The 14719-nt window shown below is 36.1% G+C and overlaps 1 protein-coding gene across 1 annotated transcript; it reads left to right on the top strand.

Moving 5' to 3' along the window:
* The first annotated feature begins 48 nt into the window (after window positions 1-48).
* Window positions 49-12357, top strand: Rab35 (RAS oncogene family member Rab35). The gene is made up of 6 exons (XM_071592486.1): window positions 49-246; window positions 824-998; window positions 1081-1205; window positions 1327-1451; window positions 1860-2052; window positions 10811-12357. Exons 1-5 carry the CDS (start codon window positions 195-197, stop codon window positions 1989-1991), a joined length of 609 nt encoding a protein of 202 aa, XP_071448587.1. The 5' UTR covers window positions 49-194; the 3' UTR covers window positions 1992-2052; window positions 10811-12357.
* Window positions 12358-14719: the final 2362 nt, after the last annotated feature.

Consider the following 14719-nt stretch of genomic DNA (forward strand, 5'->3'; position numbering starts at 1 on the left):
CAGCTGTACCGGAAGTTACGCATTTCAAGAATAGGGTCGAAGTACGACGTTAGTGGAAAAGCTTTTGGCTGTGTGGGATGATTCACTTGTATTCACAGCATTTTACTGCTGCTTCTTAGCAGTTTGTTGCAATTTATTTTCGTATAAGATACTCTCTTAGTTTTAGGTATACTTTATTTACTCAACCTGCTGCTATGGCGAGAGAATATGATCACCTATTCAAACTGCTCATAATTGGAGACAGTGGTGAGTGCTTTATAGTGACCTGAATTGAATTCGTTTGAAGTCAGCCCATCCCACCCATTAAGCTCGAAATGTTTAGTTTCACATTTATTTAATTAAGCAGGTGTGTAATTTAATTTTTAACTTCAATTTGATGCAGAATTTCTCTTTTGGCTTCGGGTAATATCTTTATCGCGTTAATACGGTGGACTGAAATTCGTAGGCGGTTGCAATTAATGATTAGATACTAAAGCCGCCGCATTATCATCTGTTTAGTATATGATTCGAAACTTTGTGGTCCCTATTCTCATTTATTTTGTGCAAGTTATTTTTCACTTTTAGGGCTAATGTTTTAAAGTGGTATGTGCATAATTTTAATTTTAACCTCCAAATAACCGAGGTATAAAGTTCGATTTATGTTATAATTATCGTATAGATTATGGCGGAATTCGCATGGGAGAGCGGATAATCATAAAAGGACACAACGCAAATATGTACCCGCCATATTTTTCAATTGTTTACATCATATATAAAATATGCTGTGACTCATTTGCCTGTGAAAGCCTTATATTCATACTGAACCTTGTTTTTTTATTTACAGGTGTTGGTAAGAGTTCCTTGTTAGTTCGTTTTGCAGACAACACATTCTCCGGTAATTACATCACCACAATTGGAGTTGATTTTAAGATTAGAACAGTCGAGATTGATGGTGAAAGGGTAAAGTTACAGATATGGGATACCGCTGGCCAAGAAAGATTCCGAACAATTACGTCCACGTAAGGAATAATTTGACACATTTATTCTGTGTATTTTTCCCGACTTTAGTTGACAATAATTTTTTCTTGTGCTATTTATTAGGTACTACCGAGGGACTCATGGTGTTATAGTTGTATACGATGTAACAAATGGTGATTCTTTTGCAAACGTCAAGAGGTGGTTGCATGAAATTGAGCAGAACTGTGATGCTGTTAATAGGATATTAGGTGAGTGTGCTGTTCATTGTAAAACATTTCTTTTGTTGCTTATCCCATGAACGAACTTCAGTTGGTGCCTCTGAAAAGTGAAATTATGTATAAATGACTTAACGTTTTCGTGTTTTTTTAGTGGGCAACAAAAATGATGCTCCAGACAAAAAAGTCGTATTAACAGAAGATGCACAGCGTTTTGCTGATCAAATGGGAATACAACTTTTTGAGACCAGTGCTAAAGAAAATTTTAATGTGGAAGAGGTAAGACATGTTTGAAGGAATTAATGGAATGCTTAAACTGAAGGTAATTGGAATCGTGCCTGTGTCATAATAGGTTACGACATAATCTTGTTTCCTTTGTTGTGATTTTAAACCTGCCTTTGTTAAAGAGACTAATTCAATTGGTACCTAATAATATTGTCCGTCGCGCACATACGTTCATATTCGCCTAGCGGAAAATTAATATTTAAGAAATTCATTTGGCTTTGTTTTGCAATTATTTTGGTCAAAGTATTATCACTGATTTGGACAAAGTATTAACACTAGAAGTGCTCTTGTCTTGTTCAAAGAACATTTCGCACATGATAGAAAGGCAAACCAAAGCTTCAACCCCGATAGTTTTATTTCCCTTTGATGGAGTAGTTTATAATTTCAATATTAATGTTTCAGATGTTCATGGCAGTTACAAGACAAGTCCTTCGCACAAAGAAAGAAAGGAAAGAAAGGCAAGCGATTCAGAGTAGTGATACAGTCAATTTGAGAAGCAGGACATCTAAGCAGTCAAAACGCAAGTGCTGTTAGCATAGCAACTGGGACTGTATGTCCCATCCACCTACATTTCACCTTCTTTCTGTCTGCAAAGGTGAGTTGTGACAATAGTTTATCCAATGTTCTTTGCCCTCACTTTAAGATTACTCTGTTTAAAAATATCTTCTCTCTTGGTACTCCCCAAATTGTGGTCACTTCAGATGTGCAAATCACTAATCACAAAATGTGCATATAACTAATGAAATTGTAACGTAAAGAATGTTTACCATTTTGCATTTGAAGTGCTAAATGTCTTGAGCAAGTAAACCCTAAAGCTAAATGCCGTACTCTAAACACTAGAAACTCAGGGTTTTCATCCATGGCTACTGTACATAGGTGTAGCCTTTTACATTGAATGAGTCGAGATGGTACTGATTACCCTTTTCTGCCGTGACTTTAGCCCCAGCTTAATTACCTGTTGCTAATGTCAGTTATGAGAGACATCATGGCTATTGCATACTGTCTCAAGATGCCTTGTTTTTGTTATTTTGCTCCTGGGTTTTGTGGTAGGGTGTGAGTTAGTTTTAATTTGAAATAAGTGGGGGTGCCTTTTTCCCGTTAATCTAAAATGTTGCTCTATTTTACAACACACATTTCAACATACTGAGCCATCACCAGGCACTAAGTCAAAATTTTTGTGTTTTGGTTTATGTAGTGGGTGTATTTACAGAAGTTGGGCAGAAAAGGGATACCATCCAGTTCCCAAAGACCTTGCCTGTCCCAGCAAGCATCCTCTCTCTCTCTCTCTCTCTCTCTCTCGTTGATTTTCCCCCAACGCCATCATGCCTAAACTCTCGCAGAATAATCTTAAAGTGACTTAATCAACCTTATACCCTCCCCCATGCAACATGCCTGGACATTCCTTTCCCCCCTTCTATTTGCTTCCTCCATCCTTGAAGGATTATGTATATGTTGAAGAAAATGAAAGGGATAGCATTGTTCACATTGATGGCACAGTGAGTCAAAATGTTGGAAAGTGGTTTGTTTTATATCCAGTGGAAAAGCATAATCCTAAATACCCCTGTTATGGGCTTCAACTACATAATGCCTAGGCCGGCAACTTCAGCATGAAGGCATCTCTATTTCTTAAAAGTTCAAAATAGTTATTGATAATTTTGGAAGTGACTATCCTGATTGATGACCAAATTTACTATTGCACTCCATATCCATCCAATTGTGGAATTATATTTATTTCAGCTAAAAAAAATTAATTTTAAAATGGTGGCATAGATGTTAGGCATCTCTGATTACATGCAACATTTCAGGAACTAAATGTATTAGGGCAAAATATTCTATATCATGTTTAATGCAAAGGATGCATACTCTCCGGTTTTGCTTCTCCTTATTTGCTGCTTTTCTGGTGACAGTATTTTTACTGGCTCCAGAAAGCAACTGCCAAGTTTTGCCGGCTGATTATCAAACCACACTTTACTAACCAAACCGCCCAAAGGCTAATTGATTCCAGTGAGGTCGCTGACACCCAGCTTTGCCGAAGAGTGATTCACGCTGCTTAAGTGAAGTTGAAATTGCCCTAGGTCTCCCAGAATCAACCCTGGACCCTCTGGTCTGTTGCACCGCACTTAACCCACTGGACTACCATGCCCCTAGACGCATAGCTTTGCCACATTACGTTGACAGACATTAGACCATTGAATCTAAGAGATGTTGGGCCCGGGCAGAGGTTGAATGGGTGACCCCATAACTGTGGTACTCTTGTCCGATCTGAATGTTGAAGGCAGGCATGGGTTGGCACAATGGACTTGAGGCCTTGAGGTATCATGCCTCCTGTCAAAGGCCTCCCCACATTATTAATAAATTATGCCCCTTGATTAAGTGTAAAAAAATCATTTGGTATCACAATTATAAAATTGCAGGTATGCTCATGAAGGCATATTTTCAACTTTTCTAAAGACCATCTTTTTATAATGGTAGAATAAAACCACAAAATCACTAGGCCATTATGTAAAACAGCAAGTTTGTTAATTAAAAACTGGAAATACTTTCCACAAAATAATATATTGTGGAAAATATTGCCAATTTTTAATCAATTATGTTATTCCACCATATCACGCCTGAAACGTCTCTTTGTTTAGCAATTTTGTTGCAAACATGTCTATTGACAGTTAAAACCCCATCTTTTAGGTTGAAGTGATGAAAATAATGTAGCCCACAAACTATCTGGGTTTGAAATAATGGAAATACCTTTTAAAATCATTATTTCTCTATTCCTGCATTTCCACTCTAATCTGATGATGATGCCATATCTATTCTTCATTCAACTAATTTTCATCTGACAGGTTGTAATTCAAGGTTTTTTACATTATATTTTGAAAAAGAAACTTTTTTTTAGCCAAACATCATTATCACATGTTATCAATCTGAGGATTGGTTTTTGTAGCAGCTCCGCTAAGTGCCAGGCAATCTCTTCATTCCCTCCTTGCAATGGCAGTTTTCATTGCCAATTTCTCATAACTCATCCTTAGCTGCCCTCTGTAATTCAATCTCCTCACATTTAATTCAATTGTGATCTTGAGTGAACTATTGTGTAGGAAGGATATTTCCAGCCTATTTCCTTCTTCTTGTTCTAGGCTTTGTTCTTTGATTCCTTTCTTGGAGTACTCATATTCATATGGACAAGATGTAATGAAAAAATACTGTGCATACAATGGCACAAGTAATCGTAGTCTAGCATGTTGCTGCCACTGTCCAAGATTTTAAAGCTAGCATTTAAACACAGGTATTTACCTCGGACAAATTCAGAGAACTACGGCGGATACTGTGACTGTAACTTTCATTGAGTCATCTGCTAATCTGCCTTAAAATGCAGAAGTGTCAAAGTTTAAAAATCACTTGCCCTATTGAAGTTTTTGCATTTCGTTGCACATTAGTTGATGACTTATTACAGTAACTGTTGAAGTCTCTCTCACAGTTCTTTGAATGAGGACAGGGAGCAAAAGCTGACAACAATGAGGAGATACTCCTCATAAGAGGCATAAAAAGAGAAGAGGATGAGGTGAGGAAGGAGGATTGTGAAGAATGAGGAACCTCTCTCTCCAAGAGCAGGAGTGGCACAAAGTTTCTTTGCATGTTGCGTCTATTTGATTGCCTTATAGAATGTCCATTTAGTTTAGTATTTATCAAATCAGAGTCCAATTTCAGCATACACAAGCTTAATGACCATTCACAGGATATATGTTGAATGAGCCTAAATGGAATGATTGGAAATGGTCATTTATCATTAGCACAAGTTTATTGAAGTGATGCTTTTCAGAAATATTTACTCTTTGGCTATGGAAAATATTTGTGCACAAATGTAATCACGAATGAGCTCTTAAATACAATATTAGATGATCATTTTACATTTATTTGTGTCACACATGCTTTCTCTTTGTTTGCACTTTCAAGGATCTTTTAATTCACATATAGCCTCTTTGGAATCAGGCTGGCACAGTGCCTAATGAGCTGCCTGTCCACCCCTAGAGCCCGAATTTGATTCCCGATGATGATGGCAGAATTTTTCAGAGGCATCCCAATCCTCACTTGGGCCCTGTATTTAGGCACTTTAAGTGGAATACACCATCCATTAAATGGGACATAATGTTGTAGACTCTTTGATGTCTTTAATTCAGAGTAGGGTTATGTCGAAGTCAGGATTCCCTTCACCCTTCCCCCTGCCGGCCCCGGTGGCGGCGGGGTAATGTCCTTGCCTACCAACCCAGAGGTCGCGGGTTCGATTCCCGCCTAGGTGGATTTTCCTCCATCTAGGGCTTGGTTGTATGCGATTGTCTTCAATGTAAGGGTTAGGTGGATGAAGGGACCATAGGTCTCAACCTCGCCCAATTAAGTCTATAAATAAATAACATAAATTCATGGAAAATCCTACCCCTACCTATTAGTTACCCACCTATCTCTAATGGCACAAATTCTCTCTGTTGTTGGTCGCCTCCCCCATTAACAATTACGCAGCACTGCACCCAGCAATAACACTACACAGCACCAAAACGAAATGTGGTAGGCAAGCACCCTGTTTGACGCTCCTCATATGTACGCTAAGACCTGGTTCTCTAAGCCAGAAGTAGTTTTCTTGTCCTAAATTCACCATTTGCTGCCTTCCAGGTACAAATATGGAACAGTCCTCTCCCCCCATTTTGCCTTAATTAATCATTTCAGTTTGTCTGTTTGTGAGGTCTTGTAATGACTTTGAATTTGAGAAGTGGGCTCTGTTCCATGGAGTCTATTTCTCCATAGTTATGTCATTAGATTGGGAGTGTATGAGGGGAAGGGCTGTAACTGTGGGTGGGGGAAACCTCTCAACAGGTTGTCTATTAACTCCTTCAGTAATGCCTGCTGACTAACTCATAGGATGGCATCTCTCTCATCCTAAACCTTTTGGTTGGTTGGGCACAGTTCGTCAATCCCCTCTTCTTGCCATGCCAGTGTCTTCATCTGTTGGTGGAATATATAGTCCAGAATAGGATAATCACAAGGCTGAAATCAATATCTTTTGGTGGTACAATTTAGTATGGTAAGGAGATGCAATTAACCCAAACGCATGTTAATTGGAGGCCAAGACTTGTAGAGAGTTTATGATATATTTACAAGTCAATCCATGCCCAAACAAATAAGCAACACCCTCCTCTGCTCTCCCTCAAACAACCAACCAGTGATATTAAAAAATTAATAATTACCAATTACTGCTCATCCCTTTGGACTGCCTAATTCACTTATAATGTGATAAAATATTAGCTTTCACTGTAGCACATTCTGCTATCAAACAGGACCTTCCACGACTGGCATCTAGAAATCATTTATGTTGTTAAGTAGAGAGAAATTTAGGAACAAAAAATAATACAAAGTTACATTTTAGAGCTGTTCAATTTGGGGTTGTCGTAAAATTAGCTTGATTTTCAGTGAAATATGTGTATGTGGTGAAGATTTCATTCATTTGATGCCCATTTTTACGTCACTGGCCCCCTAAGCAAATAGATACATTTTCAGTTTGCCTGTGCTTGCTTTTGATGATGAAAAATGTTTTCCACAAAGACGTTTGTTCACATTGGGAAGAAAAAAAAGTCTCATGGGGGGTTGGACTTTTGAAAGGATGAGGAACATGCTGTTTTTTGCAAGATAATCACCATTTAGCCGTGAATTTTCCTTAAACCACCATGTGCAAACATCTCTCATTTTGAATATTTCTAATATTGCTCCTAATGCTATTAAATGATTTTCTCTGACAATATAAGCAGTGGTGTTAATGTTTACTTCCACCAGAGCAGTGACTGGAGCCCCACCTTCCTGAAATTATTTCCCCCTAAAAACATTTTAAACCATCTTCTAGCTCTGCTCTAAGAATGAGCAAACTCTTAATAAGCCTCCCATAGCATTATATAGGCCTTGCCCGAGGATTGTCTCAGGCAAAAGCAAAATTTAAATGTAGTATCATGTTCCAAAGAAACTGCGGGAGATACCGCAACAGTAACTTTTAACGGAGTCATCCGCTAATGTGCATTTCAATGCAACAATTTCAGAGTGTAAAAATCATTCGCCTTGACTGGGATCTGAACCCAGATCCGTCAATATCCAGTCGAGTGCTTTAGCCACTTAAGCTACCGAGGCGTCCTCTTAAACTCTGAAATTTTGGAGCTTTTAAAGGAACTAGATGTTGTGACGAAATGCCGTACATACAATGTCACGCATTCGTATTCGTGTGCGACGTGCCACAGTCCACGAGGTTAAAGCCAACTTTAAACACTTATGGTGTTTATCCTTTGACAAATTCCAAAGAAACTGCGGGAGATAACGCAATCATTGCTGTAGGTAAACTGAGCATGTTTCGATTTACAAAGTCTACCGCTGATCCAATACTTGAGTAAAATTAATAAGAATTTTACTACATACAAGCTATCTAGCTAATAGTATACATTTGGGGTTGTCTCCCTACCACAAGGGGTTTTTCTTATCTAGGTAACCCATCACATACTTTTGTTATTAATTCATTGTCTACCCATTAATATCTATAATATCTATGCTCCTTGGGAAAATGCTGAAATATTTGAGGGTATGAGTTAAGCAGTATCCATTGGATTACATAAGGGATACGAAGTAGCATAAAATTGGTTTGCACGAAAAATGGACACAAATTTTCATCCTTTCAAACCTGGAATCAGAAGCCATTTAATTGCTGGGCACCACGTGAAAGCTCTGTTGGAAGTTTAGTATATGCTGCTGCTTGGCATTGCTAGGATTAGAATCCCATCTTGTGGGTTCATCCGGTATAACTCTTTTAACATGCATCCAGGTTTTTTTTTGGCATTTTGTTGCCCACACATGCTTGGCATAAATGTTTAAAATGACTTACAATTTGCCAAGTTTAACTGGCAGGTCATTGTCTGTTGTTTGGTTTCATACTCTTATCTTCTTAGAACAGTAAATATATATAAAAAGCTATGCCTGCTTTTTCCTCTCTCTCAGACACTTAACCAAAAATGCCTTAACCTGTTATCTTCACAATGTGAAACTTTTGGCACTAAAATAACATCAAGGTAAAGATTTTTTGGTCCATGAGAATCTTTGTTAAATGTGCAGTTATACTCATACAGCTGTTAGTTGCAGTGGAAGTCCACGGTCTTTAGTGATTGATGGGTGGAGTTCTTGAAGATCTTAACCTCACTTTTTGCTTTCTCGAAAAGATTGTGAATCCCAAAAGCACATTAGTGCTTTCTAGTCAAAATAATACATCAAGACTCCACACATTAAATCGAAGTACAGAAGCCTTTATCTTCCAGTATACTGCATGGTTAATTTTCAAAAAATATCATTTTCGTAATCATCTCGGCCTTTGGATCACTAGCAGGTTTACATCCCTAGTGATCCAAGGGCTAAGTTGCTAGCAAAAATTATATCTGTTGATAATCAGCCATACAGTGTAGTGAAAGATACTGTTTCTATTAACAAGGTTACTTCCAGTTATTCAGAGTGGAACAGGGTGGAAAAGGCTGCTGTACTTCGATTTCATATTATATTGCATCATTACTGCCAGGTTTACACTGTAGGTAATCCCAAAAGAATATAGTATACCCTTGTTTATTAACTCTTATACTTTATGCTTTCAGGCTTCACTTCATGGAATTGTGTGATGTCCATAATAAAGGAGTTTGTCATTTTCCACTGACGAGTCTGTGGAAAATTACAAACTCCTTTGATGTGGACACATTCAATTCAGTGTTTGCTGTTGGCATTGTTATTTGGACTTGGTTTCCCTAATAATAGTATTGCATTCGCTAATTTTTTTTAATTTAATACATTCATTAGTGAAATCAATGGGAGGTCAATATATTTTTTTCTACTGGAAATTAATCCTATCCATATTTGGCGATAAAAAATAATTTATCAGTGTAAACCACTAAATTTAAACGAATTGAAATTTCTTTTATTTGCATGGTTGTACTTTTCTTACTCCCATTAAACTGATTTTTCTTCTTGTTTTATAATAAGGATATACCATGCAAACATACAAATGATTTAAAGCATTATCATTTAATTTTAACCCTCTTAGTGCGGGGGGGATTTCAGGGGTACTAGTGAGAAGTGCGAAGTGTAATTTAAGAAAATGTATCACCTTAGGAAAAAAAACATTATGAAGTTATTTGTTTAGATATCCATATGCAGTTTTTTTATTTTAAAATATAATATTGTAGTTAATAATGATGTAATACATTTACATCATCTGAATAATAAATGTAATTATTACAGTATCATAAATTTGAAGAATATTTTTTTAGCAATAATATTTCGATTTTTAGACACAAAAATAATATTTTTTAAAAAACATTTTTCAATTAAACTACGATATTTAAATATAATAAAGAATCAAAAAGACATATAGAAAATATTATAAATAAATAACGAAAAACCAGTGAGGTACAAATTTTTTTGTCAGCCTCTGCATAGTTCGATTTTGTTGAAAAGGCTGATCTCACTGAGTCAAATTGGGACTTTTCCCCTTTCCTTGAGACTGCGGCAATGTGCTTACAATCTAAAGGCAGAAAGAAACTAAGTTCTAACTCACAGAGAACTGCTGACAATGTAATCCATTACACAGAGTGCAATTGATTAGATACGACGGACAGCAAGAGAAACCAAAATGATTACAAAGCAGTGCTCTCATTTCCATCGTCTCAACAAAGTCTGAATAAGCAGGTATATATCAACACCACGACACCACAACACATTCAAGAGGTTACAGATGAAAACAGATTAGTAGCCTTTCAGTGGCTTTTCATAGTGGAAAGACTACTCAGAAAAAAAAACGAGCAAACAATTAGGCAGAGCCTCCCGACATGTACAAAACTGAACGAAAAATTGTGGTAAGATATATACTTTTTTAAAAGCATTTAAAATTGCTAATAAAAAATTTTAAAAAAATTTACGTAATTCTGTGGAATTCAGCCTATCGATAGCACAAAAACCATAAATTATTAAAGAAAAAACCATAAGTTACAACGATTTAAACAAAAGCCTACGCAAGAGCCGATATATCGGCCCGCCGCACTTTTCGCCAGGGATACGAAAGCCGATATATCGGCCCGCCGCACTAAGAGGGTTAATGAATGGTGAATAATCTGTGCCCTCCAAAATACATTTCCCGCTGATAGGCAGTGAGATGGCATAGTATGTGCAATTATGCCCTGCTCCTGTGTTGGGAAAAGTTGATTGATTTGTGGAAACATTAATTCGAATTAAGATTTTATAACTATCATTATTGCATTAATATTTTAATAATACAGTTGTTTTTCCTTTTTTTTGTCCTATAGGATTGTCATAGTTCCAGTGAAGTGTTATAGAATTAATGGACAACTACTGTGCACTCAGCAGAGAAAGAAGTGGCTTAAAGTAATTTGGCACTGTGTGCTCCAAAGGCAAGCCGAAACATCTCAGGGCAGATTTTTTAAGCTGTTCATGCAGGCATTGGCTTGGAAATTTCCAGAAAAGTGTTAACTGTGCATTAATAAAGCCTCGTGATGTGAACAATCACTCTTTCTGCCCTCTGTCAAACTAAGAAATGAAGTTCCTTCTCTTATTGTCACACCACCTTCTTAAGCATTTTCACCACCCCCGAGGCCTCTCAGACAAAATTATTTCAGTGAGTGTTTAACAAACAACGGTGTTTTGTTGGTGAACAAAGTGAAACTTCAGTTACTGAGGATGGTATCCAAAACGTAGTCTGAATACTTGGGTTTAATGCTGGACTTTTGTCTGATGTCACGTACAAACCAATGTTTTCTTGAATATGATGATAACCAACCATTGAATAATTAATTTCTAGAGGTATTTATATACTTTATATATATATTATATATATGTTTGTAATGTGCATGACCCACAATTGAATTTCACCTTGTTTTTATTCATATACATATATGTAGAAATATATCATTTATTGAATGGGTGCTATATGAAGTCACTGCTGTACACCAGATGAAAGATGCCCTGCCATTATTAATCAATTTTGTTATTACTCGTATTCCCAGAAAGCATTTTTACAGAAATTTTATTGCTAATGTGCAACTAACTAAATTTTATACTCATTCTGTTTGTATTATGTGTGGAAGCAATTTGTTATTCCATCAGTGATTTATGCAATAGTTGTATTCGCAAGTCTTACTCTTTTTAAGATGGGCCAAAAATGAACACTGGGGTAGTTTTGCTATCACTTTGATGGGACTCAAGCTTCTTATGATTTTGACAGAGTATTGTTGTCAGCTTTTTCATTAAATAATGAAATTTTTACTTGTCTTTGAAACTGTAAATAGAGAAAAGGAATCATATTTTGTGATCATGTGATGAAATTTGTTACAAGGTCTTCTTTATATTAAAAATGAAAAATAGAGACACTTAACGTGTTCATGTGTGTTCCCTATCTGCTTGGTGAAGCATGCGTCATTGTTTTGTTTTTGTCTTGGTGTAGAAGTGTTCCACATCTATGGGAAAATCAATAAAATTATTGATAAATTTAAGCCTTCACCTAAATGTTTTCACTCTTGTCTCCATTTTTTAAATTTTTTGCAAAAATATTACATTGGAATACTTATAATATTATCTCTATATTGCAGTCACTAGAACACACTTAAATTTGAGCCACAAAACTCTTTTAACTGCATGTAGGTGGAGGTTTTTGCATTTTAATTGTTTCTGCATTAACAGCCCGATCTCTCCTCTGAATGTCCTCATGGGCATAGACCACAGATGATAGTAACCCATCCCTGCTGTAATCTTTGTGATGTGTAACCTCCTGGTGAGGCATTAATTCACTCTGTAAGGTTTATACTACACCCATTAAAATTGGAAACATTGAACAAGACTGGCTGTTTTCACTGCATTCCTAATTGTCACATTAAACTTTTGACTACAGAGATGAAACTTTGATATTTTTCATTGATTTATTATTTGATAAGTGCTCACTTTCTTGCAGTAACAGGGTAATGTATATAAAAAGTGATATAATAAATATGTGATTTGTAACTCCCAATTAATAATTACCTGCTTTTTGTATGCATAAATTTATATGTGAAGGGTACTATAATTATGAAATTTATAAAGATGAAAAGATTCGCTGCGTAAAGTGAATGTGAGGACCAAATTTATAAAGATGAAAAGATTCGCTGCGTAAAGTGAATGTGAGGACCAAATAACTGCTGATGTAATCTGTACCTTGGGCTGATTTTGTTCACCTACGTCATTACAGCTTGAGAAAAAGAGGCTATTGTTGACAATGCTATTCTTAATGAAAATTGATGTCTATACCCCATATCAAATGCTTCAGTCTCTTTTCAGAATGTAAAAGATTCCCTACCTTGCCTTATTTATTTTTAACATTTGGCTTTAAATAAAGAACATACAGCTTGTAGGAACCTATCATAATAATATGAAAAAAACCACTGTCCATTAACAACTTGAAGGTTTTTTTGTTAAGATAGGGTAGAACTTATCTCGAAGAGATATTTAAGAGGACGCCTCGGTAGCTTAAGTGGCTAAAGCACTCGACCGGATATTGAGGGATCTGGGTTCGAGTCCCAGTCAAGGCGAATGATTTTTACGCTCTGAAATTGTTGCATTGAAATGCACATTAGCGGATGACTCCGTTAAAAGTTACTGTTGCGGCATCTCCCGCAGTTTCTTTGGAATTTGTCACACAAGCCCAATGGCATGAGAAATTCACACATGGGGGAGGGGGCGGTTCCTTTACCTGTGTTGCCAATTGTTTCCCAGGAAGATATGTGGTACCTTAAAGTCACTCGGCTTGAGTGAAGCTGAGGGTTGAATGCATGTATTATTGTTGATAGCCCAGAGCTATACTAACTGCACTACCATACCCTTAACTAACATGAAAATGGACATAAAATCAATGCATAGTTCCTCAGGATGTCTTGTTCAATGAAGGAAAACACTTCTCCAAAAGTCACCTGATCTTTGCTTCTACAAATTTATTCATGATCTGGTGTTAATATTTAGGCTAAGAATAATTTCCCCTAACATTAATGGATGAAATTATTCATATATTCCCAATTGAATAACCTTTCCCATTCATATGCGTGATAAATTATTTTTTAATGTAAATAATGATTAATATATGCTAATCCTATTGACACACTTTCATTCTGATCTCATTCTTAATGAACCAACAAATACTTAATGTTTGCACCGCTGTAGAAATGGGTGAGATTAAAAAAAGCCTCTTTCTTTTTCTACTAAAACACAATGCTGGAGTCCTCAAGGAAAGTTGGTGATATTGCTTCATTTTTGCAGCTTTTGAGATTATTTGTTTATCATGGAATATTATATAATTAAAGTTATAAAAGCAAAAATGTTTAAATTCCAATATAAATTTATAATAATAATACTTACTCACTTCATCCCATCAAAAATTAATTAGGTACGTGGCACAGGAATAAATTTTATGATATTATTAATCATATTCTAAAGCCAACATTTTGCTAAAATACTTCATTTTTTCCAGTAATTTAGTAATTCCATGCATCATAATGTATTTTCATTAAAACCTTTAAGATTTACACTTAATTTGATTCAATAATTTTCTTGTGAACCCTATATTCCACTAAGTTTAAGGACTGTGTCAACTCTGTTTCTTACTCCAGATCATATGCCTGTATATAGGTGAGAATATTTTTTCATAATTTGGTGTTTGAGATTATCATACATGTGAAATCTATAGATTGCCTTGTGTTGAACTTAACAAGATTAGAGGCAGGCTTTGATGATCCCTTAAACAAATATTCTCATGGACTTTTTAAGCCCTAGTTCACACAAAATAACCTTCCACTTAAGTATTGATGCATCAACTGCTCATTGTATTTTCTAACATTTTCATGTCCTGCAAAATGTCCATCAATTGCATCTTCTTCCCAGTTACCCAGGATCCTTCTCTCATACAGACTACTGCATTCCGCTTCCTCTCATCTCCTATACCCACTGCTTCTGCCATCTTAGAATTTCTCTCTACAACCGTCTCTTTCCCAACATTTGTATTCCTCTGTATCCTATTAATTTTTCCATTTGTCTCCTTATTCAAATCTCTAACGCCTTCAGTTTATTTGCATTTCATTTTCTCAGTCATGTTTCTGAACTGTGCAGTGCAAATATCCAATTTGTATTTCACCAATATTTACTCATTACTTCCCATGATTCTTGGTCATCAATTCCTT

The sequence above is a fragment of the Hetaerina americana genome, unplaced genomic scaffold (assembly GCF_022747635.1).
Source record: "Hetaerina americana unplaced genomic scaffold, ioHetAmer1.1.p SCAF_5, whole genome shotgun sequence".
NCBI classification, from domain to species: Eukaryota; Metazoa; Arthropoda; class Insecta; order Odonata; family Calopterygidae; genus Hetaerina; species Hetaerina americana.